The 12418-nt window shown below is 39.0% G+C and overlaps 1 protein-coding gene across 1 annotated transcript in view; it reads left to right on the top strand.

Annotated features, from left to right (window-relative positions):
• The window catches only part of axl (AXL receptor tyrosine kinase), a 44112-nt gene extending 34999 nt beyond the window's left edge, over window positions 1-9113 (top strand). Inside the window, exons 15-20 of the mRNA XM_081370795.1 lie at window positions 28-120; window positions 1805-1926; window positions 2830-2939; window positions 3352-3511; window positions 4832-4968; window positions 6290-9113. Of these exons, the coding sequence (XP_081226921.1) occupies window positions 28-120; window positions 1805-1926; window positions 2830-2939; window positions 3352-3511; window positions 4832-4968; window positions 6290-6737 (1070 nt within the window). The 3' untranslated portion in view covers window positions 6738-9113. The remainder of the gene's footprint in view (window positions 1-27; window positions 121-1804; window positions 1927-2829; window positions 2940-3351; window positions 3512-4831; window positions 4969-6289) is intronic.
• The last annotated feature ends 3305 nt before the right edge of the window (window positions 9114-12418 follow it).

Genomic DNA, 12418 nt, shown 5'->3' with positions numbered 1-12418 from the left:
TTCATCCTCCTGCTGTGTTTTGGTCAGTTGCTATCTGCACTCGCACAGAAATGGAAGATTTCCTGAGAGAGGCAGCGTGCATGAAGGAGTTCGATCATCAGAATGTCATGCGGCTTCTAGGTAAGTGGGGTCAATCTCCTGACAGAAACCTACAAGAAAGTTTTGCCCATTTCTCCTCCATGTCACCAAATACAGTAACAGGAGATGGTCACATGACACCACTTCTATTGGTGGTCAACTAATCTTCAGTAGTTTGTAGATTAGCTTAGTCTAACTGACTGATATTTTAGTAAAAACAAGGTATTCCATATCGCTAAGACACATTTCTCAATACTCAATACTTCAAAACTCTTTAGACAATTCTCCTAACCAACTTTCAACTCGGAACAGCAATTCATTTCACATTCAAAATGCACTAAAACTACCAAAACACTTCATAGATGTCTCAAATATTTTCTTTTGTAAAAGTTCTTTACAAAACAAGAATGACACTCTCTACTGCTTATGATTGACTGCAGTTTGTTACATAGTCCATGTTTACATTACAGTACAAAATTATTCCTGAGTTTTCCCCTTTTGTATAGATGGTAATTAAATAGAAATTGTGTTAATTAAATTGTGTAGGTGTTCAGATACATCTAATTGCTTGATAATATTTCATTTTTTAGACTTAGAATATATTTCAATATGTTATTACTGTAGAAATTGAGAATTTGTCTTATTCAGTTTTGTATTATGCTAGGTTTTGAACTTAAGTTTAATAGTTTGGAAAAGAGTATGCAAACGTGCAAATTGGTCTGTAGGTTCACTGGGTTTTGGTGGTGTTTGTGTCTAAGTGAGAAAAGAGGTGATGTAATTTAAAAGATGTTGTCATTGAATGCATTTGTGCCAAAGCAATGATAAATGATCCAGAGTTTAGCCCACATAGACTGCTGTTTTGATCATTGAGTGAAGAGTTGAAAAAGTGACCTAAGTATTGAGAAATGTGTCTTAGAGATTGTAAAAACTGGGTTATACTTTGTTTTACATTATGTGTACTTACAGTGTAGTTTCCAAGAAATGTACATGGGTTAAGTTTAAGGCTAGGTTCAGGGTTAGTACCTAGTTATAACCAAGCGAATTTTTTTACAACTCATCCGTTTAAATTATATTAAGCTTTAAAGTTCTGCATAATTAAGGGCGTGGCCACTTGAGTGACAGGTGGATTGCCGCTGATGTCACTGCTAGCCGTTTGTCTGCTGTTTGTTAGCATCACGTCACCTCAGCTAATCCGCATCTTTGGTCGTCCCCATGGTCGGCGTCTTCGGGGATTTATCCGCAGGGCTGTTCGGGCCACTGAGTCCGTGTCGCTCCCTAAGACATGTCTGTACCTCCGTAGTCGTGCTTCTGGCATCTTCTCCTTGGTTATGGTCGCATGGATCATCCATGCCGCAACTAACCCATACTTTTGCGTCGAGGTAGAACGGAATATTCAGTGTGAAATAATGCAGGACAAGATTAGATTTTTTTTGCTTCAGGATTTGATTAGATCATGAAAATCCATGTCATGTCATAGGCTATGTTCTTATTAGTTGCTTTACAATTATTACAATTATTTGCAAATATGTTCATATTTAGGGTGAGGTTGTTTAAATCACATGCGTTAAGAATTAAACTTTGATGTGTAACTTGTCCTGCAGACATGAATGATCTGGCAGTTTGATGAGGAGAAGTGTGCTGTTACTTTACTGAGCCGTTAGACTGACGCTGTATTCATACAATGTGAGAAATGTGTTTGTTTGATATGGTTGTGTTTGTGTGATAGGTGTGTGTCTGCAGACAGTGGAGAGTGAAGGCTATCCGTCTCCTGTTGTCATTCTTCCCTACATGAAGCATGGAGACCTGCACAGCTACCTGCTGTACTCCAGACTCGGAGACACTCCTGTGGTGAGTTCACGCGCACCGAAACACTGGAGGAAGAGAGATCTGGAAGAGATAAAAAGGGAAAAAGAGACCCCCCCCCCCCCCCAAAAAAAAAAAAAAAAGATTCAGCATTGCTTAACCTAAAAGAGTGGCAGTTCCCTTTAAAATAAAAAATAGCTCTGTCATTATTTACTTGCCCTCATGTCATCCTAACCGGTGTGACCTTCTTTGTTCATGCTGCTCTTTTTCATAAAAGCAATATATAAAAATATTAACACATTCAAGTGGTTCCAAATCCTTTTTTGTGAGTAAATGAGGACTTTTGAACTATTCAGAAAAAAAAAACAAAAAAAACAGTTAAATATTTTGGATTTTATGCTCAGATTTGAAACATTGGCTCATACAGACACATCTGTGATACAGCCTATCCTATCTAGCACCAACGCTACTAAAACAAGTCTTTTTTTCACAGTGGTTACACCATTGGTTATGAATGCAAACACTGTGAAGCAAGTCGTTCACAGTGAATGATTCTGTCAAGATCAAACTAATGACCAGTTTGTTTTGAGGCACATTCTCATGGTCAGAGTTGGGAAACTCCTTTGCTATCATAAATTAAGTTCCTCTAAAGGACAGACGTGAGGCACACGCTCACAATACATTGTCTCAGGAACATGTTGTACCGCAAAGTGTTTTTTAACGCCCACTGGTCTATAATTTTTGTTATTGTCAATGTACGTGTCTGATGTCCGAGCAGTTTCTGGGAGAGTCTCTGGCACCACCTGCCTGTCACACGAAGAACTCACAAAAACATCTAATGACAAATGTTACATTACATTGGAAGATGCACTAGCTTTCTACAGCAGTTTGAAGACCAAAATCATTACTGTTTTAAATATCTAAAATATCTTTGTCTCCTGTGTGTAGTATCTGCCCTCTCAGATGCTGGTGAAGTTCATGACAGATATCGCCAGAGGAATGGAGTACCTGAGCGCCAAAAATTTCATTCATAGAGACCTAGCAGCTCGAAACTGCATGTGGGTGAAATAAACACACACACACACATGCACACACACGCATTCTTGTACATCTATATTTATGAGGACATTCACTGACACAATGCAATCTCTAGCCGCTTACCTTACCCATCACAAATAAGTGCCTAACCCGAACCCTGATCCTAAACCGACCCTTGACCTCATTATAACCTTATCCCTAAAACCAAGTCTTGACCCTCAAACAGGCCTTTAAAGGCTCTCAGAAGTGAGGATCGGCCAAAATGTCCTCCCTTTACTCTCTTTGTCCCACTCCAATGGTCTAAAACTCAAACTGGTCCTCACAGAGATAGCTGTACAAGTACACACACACGCACACTTTCTACTTACAGTACTACAGATATGGACATGCAATATTGATTCGAGTTTTTTTCTTCCCCTCTCTGCTAACCAGGTTAAATGAGAACATGAATGTGTGTGTAGCTGACTTTGGCTTGTCTAAGAAGATCTATAATGGGGACTACTACAGACAAGGGCGCATCTCTAAGATGCCTGTCAAGTGGATCGCCATTGAGAGTCTGGCAGACAGAGTCTATACCACTAAGAGTGATGTGGTAAGACATCGTCCATTTGATGAATAGATAAAGACTGAGAAAGAACTGATTCATATCATTAGTAGTGGACATGATTTTGATCCCTATTGGAGAGATAATCTCAGTTTTGCAGCCATAGGCGGAAGGTGAACCAACTCCAGGATAAGACTAGGGAGATGTGCTTCGCATTTAAAAACACTTTTCAATAGATTTCCTTGAAATAGTTTCAAGTTACGTCTCACCGCACAACCTCCACATCCCAAGCCAGAGGTTTTGTCCAGTCATTTTTGACCAAAAAATTTGACGTTTTGTTTTTTGTAAGAATGTTTTACTTAAACGGAGTGTTACAAAACTTGGTAAAGGTTTTGGCACTTTCTATGTGAGCACAATTTGGAATTAAATTTGGAACACAACCTAGTTTAGGTTTATGGCTTTGATTTTCTCAGAGTTTTTGAGTACAACATATTTTGTAAAATATATTTCACATGAAATTTAAAAATAGTATTTTTTATGTATTTTTCATAATAATAAACTTAACTTCTTTTAGCTTTTAAGATTTTTCACTTCAGCAATAATCTGCCAAGTTTCTTCTTTAAAAAGAAATCAAACTTAAGTCTGTGCTCTTATGCGTTCAATATTTACAACAGTTTAAGTTGGAAATTTCATTTTCAGGTCAATGCTCAAAAAGTGGATAACAGGCAGTACATTCACAAACGTAATTTCGGGAGGAGTGAACCCATCTAATCTTTCAGTTAACTGCCGGAGCATGCAAGCAGCCGCTCACCTTGTTTTGGCATTCCTCCACCTCCCAACCTCCACCAACAACATTTAGGCGTCTTGCTTCCTCGAGGCCCTCCACTGCGGACAGCAAGCCAAATACGCTTAACCTTATTAGCCTAAAGATAATATGGGCAAACAAACTTGTGAAATGGATATATAAATATAAGTTAGTACCATAAAATCCCTAAAAATTACAAAATTTTAAATAAAAAAAATATTATCAAACAACAAAAACCGAAACACATTGGATCATATGACAAATCTGTTTCACCTATATGCTATTATTACGGAGAAAGCAGATCCTAGAACAGCAGTTATGTGGGCAGTTTTTCACTCTGGAAGCAATCAGAAGCAACAGCAGACAGTGGTTGCAGCACTAGTTCACTCTAGACAAGAATTACAAAGTACAGAGGGATTCAGACCTGAGCTTAATAAGTCTGCCTGGTCTTATTGTGAATGATTCATCAGAGCATGTTATTCCAAAGACAGTTTGAGGATCATTTGCTGTTCTCTTTCTCGGAGTTCATATTGTTTATGAAGATGCATTTGTGTGTCCCGCAGTGGTCATTTGGAGTGACAATGTGGGAGATTGCGACTCGAGGTCAGACGCCGTACCCTGGAGTGGAAAACAGTGAAATCTACGATTATCTGAGGCAGGGCAACCGTCTGAAACAACCTCCAGACTGCCTGGACAGCATGTGAGTATGCCTGTCAAAAACCTGAAAGGCTTTTTACACTATGCTTAGACCTGGCTTAACATATTTTTAACCCCTGGTTAAAACCACTTCCAACCTCAGCTTAAGGATTGCTTCACACTTGTCATTATGAAAGGAGGTAGCACCGCTGGGTAATGAGAGTAATAAATTTAACCAGTGCTAGTTAATGCAAAAAAGACATCTGATTTTGTACACACTTAGCTCTTTAAAAGCCTCTAGTGACACCAAAGGGAATTGAAAATATAATGATAGTGTCCAAAACTGGTGAACAATTCAGTCAGTGGATTTGGTTGTGGCACAGCTGTCTAGCCCTATTTGGACGGGACGAGTCTAACATGGAGAGGTGGGGTAGAGTAATTATCACCAGAGCTTCACAGTGATTTTAGTCCCGTCTGAATGTGCATCTCAGTAATCATTACGGACAATAGCAATAAAGATTACGCCGACTTTTACCTTCAGTAAAAAGGTCTGGAAAAATGACCTCAGGTAATACTGATCCCGTGCGAATAAACCCACTGTTGTAAATATTCTGTAATTTCCTGTATAAAAGTAGTTTTCCGCGGCTTTTCAAGTCTGGATGCGCTTGAAAAAGCATTCAGTTGCGTTCCAGATGCTGAGACAAGTCTGTGGAAAAACTCAAGTGTTTTCCACACACCATTCAGATCAGAAAGAAGGTCGAAAACACTTTTTTAGTGTTAGGCAAGTGCCTATATTACCAATATAATCCAACCTTAATTTAGTTAATAAATCATTCGACTGGACCTTACTCTTTATATATAAATATAGGTTAAATGTGTTTGCGCATTTGATATCAGAAAGCAACGTTAATACGCACATGACGACAGGAGGGTGACGGCGATGCGTAAATCGAGTTACTCTCCCACTTCTGATAGTTTTACTGAGATTTCTTATCCCGTGCGAAATGGCCATTATTATTACAAACGTCCTGTGGTAAAATTACATGACTCCCTCTAACTTATCCCGTCCGAATAGGGCTTATCACTATTTTATTATAGTGTTCTGCCCAATATGCAGTTTAAAAAAAACCAGTACTGATTAAGAGCTGGCTCTTGATCCTCAGCCCTACTCATGTGCTACATTACAAGTCTTATAAAGTCAAACCAGAGCATCGTGTGAGGAAAAGACCAAAATTCAAGTTGTTTTTTTAATGAAAGCCATCCCCTCTACCATTGCTCTCAAATATTTATAACGTTACACAACATTGAAACACACCGCGTCCAATCACGAGACAAGCGATGTTTGACGTCCTTGACACCTCTGTGTCTCTCCCTGTTTTCCACAGCTATTCCCTGATGTTTTCCTGCTGGCTGTTGAGCCCGAAGGACAGACCGAGCTTCCAGATCTTGTGCGGTGAGCTGGAAAAGGTCCTGGAAGATCTTCCGAGCCAAGACCCGGATGAGATACTGTATGTCAATATGGAGGAGACCTCTGGAGAGCTGGGGGCCGTGGGGGGCCGTGACCCCTTAATGGGGGGTGTCCCCTGTGTTCTCGGGGCCCTGAAGGGTTCGGGCTCTGTGGCCACTGTAGAGGTCCACCACCCCAGCCGGTACGTGATCTGCCCCCAACATGAGAACCAGCGCCTGCTCACCGCAGACTCCCTGGAGAGCCTGAACCTCACGGGCTCCGCACCCGTCCCGCTACTGCAGCCCTCGTCCTGCTCCACTCCAGTGCCGCCCTCGGAGTCCTCAGAGGAAAGAGACGAAATGAAGAAAGTGCCCTGGCAGGGATGATGCTGCCCAGACTGCTGAGCTATTGCTCCTACCCCTTCACTTTGCACAGACACTCCACACACTCCACATTCAGCGTTGAAATATGCAAATATTTGTATTCCAAATTGTCATTTCTGTTCAGTGTAGGTTATAAGAAGTCATAATCAACTTTCTGTCTTGCACTGTGTCGTAACCAGAAAGGATGTGATAAGTTTCCAGTGAGAAAGTCATTTGTCTGTGCGCAGCAACAAAACTGGCATATTTAGCAGTGTTTGCTTACTGTTTCTCATACTCAGGGTTGGGAATGTAAACACCCCCCCCCCCCCCCCCAGCCCTGTATATTACACTTCGGTTGTAAGGCTCGTTGCTGTTACTTTTCAAAGAGACACAACTTTAAAGAGTAACTTAGACTTGCATTGAAGGAGAGGCCTGAGGCGATTGAGGCTTGATAACACACGTAACACCCTAGTAAACTCATGGAAATCTTCAAATCCTGTTTGCTTTTATCACATCACAACTGGTTAGGACATGGTGTTGGACTCCAAAACGTTCAGCTACTGCAGCCTTATGAGACTGATATCAGTCAACTGGGATCTGACCAGTTAAAGCCCTTTTCTGTGAGGTCTAAGCTCATGGTATAGTCAGCATGCTGCTGATATTGATCACACCAACTCAGGAGGTGATTGGATTCACAGTGACCAATGACACAAAGCTCAGATTCAGCAAATGCCGGGGAACTAGCTTGACACTGCCACTCTGTAGACTGGGATGGAACTGGTCAAAGACTGAATCTGTGTCCTTGACATAAACTCTCTCAAGTCTCCTGACCAGCATCTTTTTCCAAAGAAACACATGGAGGATGACGATTACATTCCATGTTTGGTCTAACATGTCAAACCAAATCCTCAGTGAGTGTGTGCGTGAGCTGGAGACACACTCGCGCTAACCTACGTGCTAGCGTACATTTTGATAACTCTGTTTCAAAGGTCTTCAGAGTCAAAAGGTTTGTTTTTTATGCATTGATTTGAGACCAATTTTGTGGTTTCTGTCAAGATTCGCAGGTTTAGAGGAGTAGACTAGACTAAGGTCTTTGCTTCTCAGAGACCCTACCCCAGACTCAAGCACAGTATTGTTTTACTCGTTTCCTAATGTTTTTTTTGTAAATTTGATATTTTGCACTAATCAATTTTTTGTCAGTGTATTGTTTGTTTATCTTTTGTTTATGCATTTTTTTTATCTGATATGGACATTTAGACAGTGTATGATACAAAAACATTTACCATAATATTACCATATTATGATAAAAAAAAAAAAAAAATTTAAATAGAGTTTCCAAATAAGGTCAAATGCAGATGACATTTAGCTGATTGTTATTTTGCCATTTGATTTGCTAAAAATGGTCTTTTGTTAAAGTCATTTCTTCCACTCAACCTTCAATCTAATCTGAAATTTAAATAAGTGAATTAAACGTTCTGAAGCGAAATCATTTTTCATCACAGAACCAGTGTTTGGAAAAAAAGATGATTATGGATGTATGTGGTACTAGTAAGATTGACTGAGGTACTTTAAGCCACAGTGCTTTAGATACATACAGCATTTGATGACAAATCTAAATGATGTTGATGTATGCCAGTGCACCATTGGAATCATCTATGTAACATGTTTTGCTGTCTACACACCTTTTAGTGGATGAAATATTGGTCCAACATTAACTTGACAGCACAAAACCCCCTGCAAAATGTCGTCAGTCACCTTTTGTGTATATTTGCATGCAAATTCACATTTTCAGCTCATTTTCTTTCATGATGTGGAACACTGTGTGTAAATACATGGATTTGAAGTGTCTCATCTGACCTCAGCTGAAGAGGACAAATTGAAACCCCTTTTGCGTGTGGTATTTCAATGCAAAAACCTGCATGTTATTCGCTAACTAGCGGCAATCTGGAGGCCGGATGAATGGCCATCTATGAGTCGTTCATTTTAAATTCATTGTCATTTGTTGTTCACCCAGACAGTCCTTTCCCTAGGTAAATTAGGCTCATTATAGATTGTGCTTTATTCACAAATACAGAATTTTATTTAATATTCTGCTGATTGTCAGTAAATCAGCCAATTAGGATCAAATGGTGTGGAAAAGAATTATAACCGGACAATTTTTATGTACTGAAATGTGCAGTGACAGAAGTACAAATATTGTTTTATCAAAATATGAATTCATAGACAGAAGCACGCACTTCAAAGTGCCTTTGAAAGCCAGTATTTCGCCTTAAAGTGGCTGTTATGGTGCACAAATGTTTAGCTTTAGGTTTATATGTCTAATGTTGTCTAGATAACATCAATGTCATTATTGTGATTTTGATAAGCTTTGTATTAAAATAAATACTACCTGCACAGTTGAGGATTTGTGTGTGTGTGTGTGTGTGTGTGTGTGTGTGTGTGTGTGTGTGTGTGTGTGTGTGTGTGTGTGTGTGTGTGTGTGTGTGTGTGTGTGTGTGTGTGTGTGTGTGTGTGTGTGCGTGCACATGCGTGTGTGTGTGTGTGTGTGTTGTTATAATGATTGCACAATTAATGTAAAAAAGAGACTTGTTATTGAGTGTAACAACTCACCGACATTGATCACAACATTAATTGATGGAAATATGAATATTTGTGAATATACAAATGAATATAGCAGACCTGGAGAACACAATGGTAAGTTTATGTATGAAGGCAAGATTAAAGCAATGCAGGAGTGACTTTGATAGTAGAATAGAGGATTGAAAGGCAGAATGATAACTGGTTTCTTGGCAGGCAAGAGATGATACACACACACACACACACACACAGACACAAACACACACAAGCAGACGAGACGAAGATCACGGAGAGAAATACCAGGAGATAAGGCGATCACCTTATGGAAAGAAAATGTATTTCCACTTCCATATTTCCATCAATATATTAAATGGTTAAAATACATTGAAAAATATATGGAGTAACATATTGCCTTATATATTACAATGTATTGAATAATACATAAGGAAATACTGCTTTTCATATATTGAAAAATATGTGACAATATATGTTGTTTTTACTATGTTGCACTAAAGTGTATTCACAAGAGTTCTTTTTGAACTCTTTGTGTTTCTGCTACACAAAGTTTTGAGTTGAGTTTACGAGGAAGGTTAATTTGTGTCAAACACAAATTTGTTGAGTTCAAAATATTCATAATTCTGATGCAAATAGTTGCCTTAAATATTTTTGAGTTAAACCGAGGCAATATTTTTACAGAGTGTGGAAACTGACTGTCTTAAATATCTCAGGCATGTTTTACACACAATTTCAAGTTGTAAATTCAAAGACATATAAAACAGTGTTGGGACAATGACAGACCGTTTGGTTTGAATTATAGTGACCATTAGTGGTCAGTGTTTGCTTTAGTTGAGCTCTTGACCCTTGACTTTTTAACGTTTGCTTTTTTCTGGCTGTTGTAACTGTGTCTGTAAGGTATATTTGCTATGACAAAAAAAAAAAAAAATGAAAATCCTGCGGATGAGCTGTTGCCGAGAGTTTTAGTAAATAAGGATGACCCTTATTTACTGATGGTGTCATCATCATGTAGACTGATTCACAGTCTATATAATATATAACATGGTATATTGTCATGGTCTGCCTGTTTGTTTTCGTTTTCATGAACTTTTAGTTTGTATTTCCTTAGAATAGTGAACAAGCAATCACATGCTGTGGGACAGTGAAACTGAGATTCACTTCTCTCTTCTGCAGAATATTACCAGAAGGAAAAATTGAAAAACAAATTTACACAGCAAGAAGAAAAGAGATGTCTATGAAAGAGGACAACTAAAATAAAAACAAATTGTTTTGCATAATCAGTGCAAGTAAAAATTGTGAAGTTAGTTTATACAGTTGATATAGCTAGGTATAGAGAGTACTGAACATTTAAGCTCTAATTTCTATAGCTTCATCTATTGATTCTAAAGCTCATTACCCTTATATATTTATATTCATTTAAACTGCATGCTTATAAAATGACATTTAATTTGGAGTTGAAACAAGGGGAGTGACTTTATTGCATTAAACATGTGACATTTGCTAACATCTGATTGGTCCAAATTATGTGCTTGAGATCTCTTACCTGGAACATAACCTGCCCCAGAGCAGGTTAGGGTGGTGTGTTAGTTACTATGGCGATGAAACCAGTTTCATGGCTAAAACCCAGGGTTGGCACAAACTCAACTTATGTAACACACCGGGCTAGTCACCTAAACAGCTTCATGGTATAGGCCCCATGTATCTGCATAAACAACGACTGACAAAGCCAACAAAACATGACGAAAACACGAGACACACCTGGTGAAGACAAGGGGAAAAAACTACAAACTGACTACTAAATGTCACATGGGACAGAAAACAGGAACTAAAAGTCCACGGACAAACACAGAGAACATGACAAGTGCTCATATCCTGAAGAATGTGCTTTCTTTTTCTGCAATCCATCCAAAAGTTATTACATTTGCTGACTCAATTCCCAGCAGTTTACCAATATTTTTTTTTTTTTTTTTTTTTTATACAAGATTCATGATGTCCCTTTACTGCCATCCATATGCCAACAATAATACCGGTAGTTTACACATTTCTACCTGTAGAGCAGGAATGGGAGATCTAATTGCCTTATAGGTCTTCGTTTTTGCGTTTTAGTCTGGACAGGTGGTGCAAACGTAGCAAAAGGTCTCCGTTTCTAAACGAAAATGCAGTAGTGTGGATGGGGCCTTAGTAGGAAAAGTAGTACACTTTGATCTTTAATCTTACACTAGAACTTGCTCTCATTCGTGAGAAACAAATAACCAGAGTTTTAGATACTGATAAGCAAAATCTCCACTTATCAGCCCATTTTCCTCACCTCATCACCTTTTCAACTCCTGCATCAACCTGGAAAAACCTGGCAGGTGCTGAGAGTGACCAGGTCCAAGGGGACGGTTTCACACAAGGAACACACTCTCTGTTTTCATCCAGATGTTTCTGCTGAAGTTCACAGTAGGCAGAGAGCTTACGATGGTGTCAGACAGAGGCTACGAGAGAGAGGAATCAGTAAACACAGGCTCATCTACCCTGCTCGTCTACTTGTTACACACCAGGAGAAATCAAGGGTGTCTGACACACCGACTGCAATGGGAAGCTTCATTGAAGAACTAGACAAAGAATAAAGGTGGGCTCAGTTCAGATGGACTATTACAGTCTGGAAAGAAGATTATATTCCACAAATATCGTTATCCTCTTTTTGAGGTGAGGACTGAATTAGCCTAACAGTAATTTGTTCAATCTTGACTATAATTAAGCATATTCAGTTGTTATTGCTCTATGGAGGTGTGAAAATGTGTGTTTATATTTTATTGTAAGTGAGAATAATTTTATAAACAGGGTTGTGATAATAAATAGATATAGGCTTAAGGGATTAGTTCACCTCAAAATGAACATTTCCTGATAATTTACTCACCCCAATGCCATCCAAGATATCCATGTCTTTCTTTCTTCAGTGGAAAAGAAATTAAGTTTTTTGAGGAAAACATTTCAGGATTTTTCTCCACACAATGGAGTTCAATGACACCGAGGATGTTGAAGTCCAAATCAATGCCGTTTCAAATGCTCTGCACGATCCCAGCTGAGGAATGGGGTCTTATCTAGCGAAACGATCCGTCATTTTCTAA

Source organism: Scardinius erythrophthalmus (assembly GCF_964197995.2).
Source record: "Scardinius erythrophthalmus genome assembly, chromosome: 7".
Lineage (NCBI taxonomy): Eukaryota > Metazoa > Chordata > Actinopteri > Cypriniformes > Leuciscidae > Scardinius > Scardinius erythrophthalmus.
The sequence above is the reverse complement of the archived record's forward strand: the minus strand, read 5'-3'. Positions and strand labels throughout refer to the sequence as shown.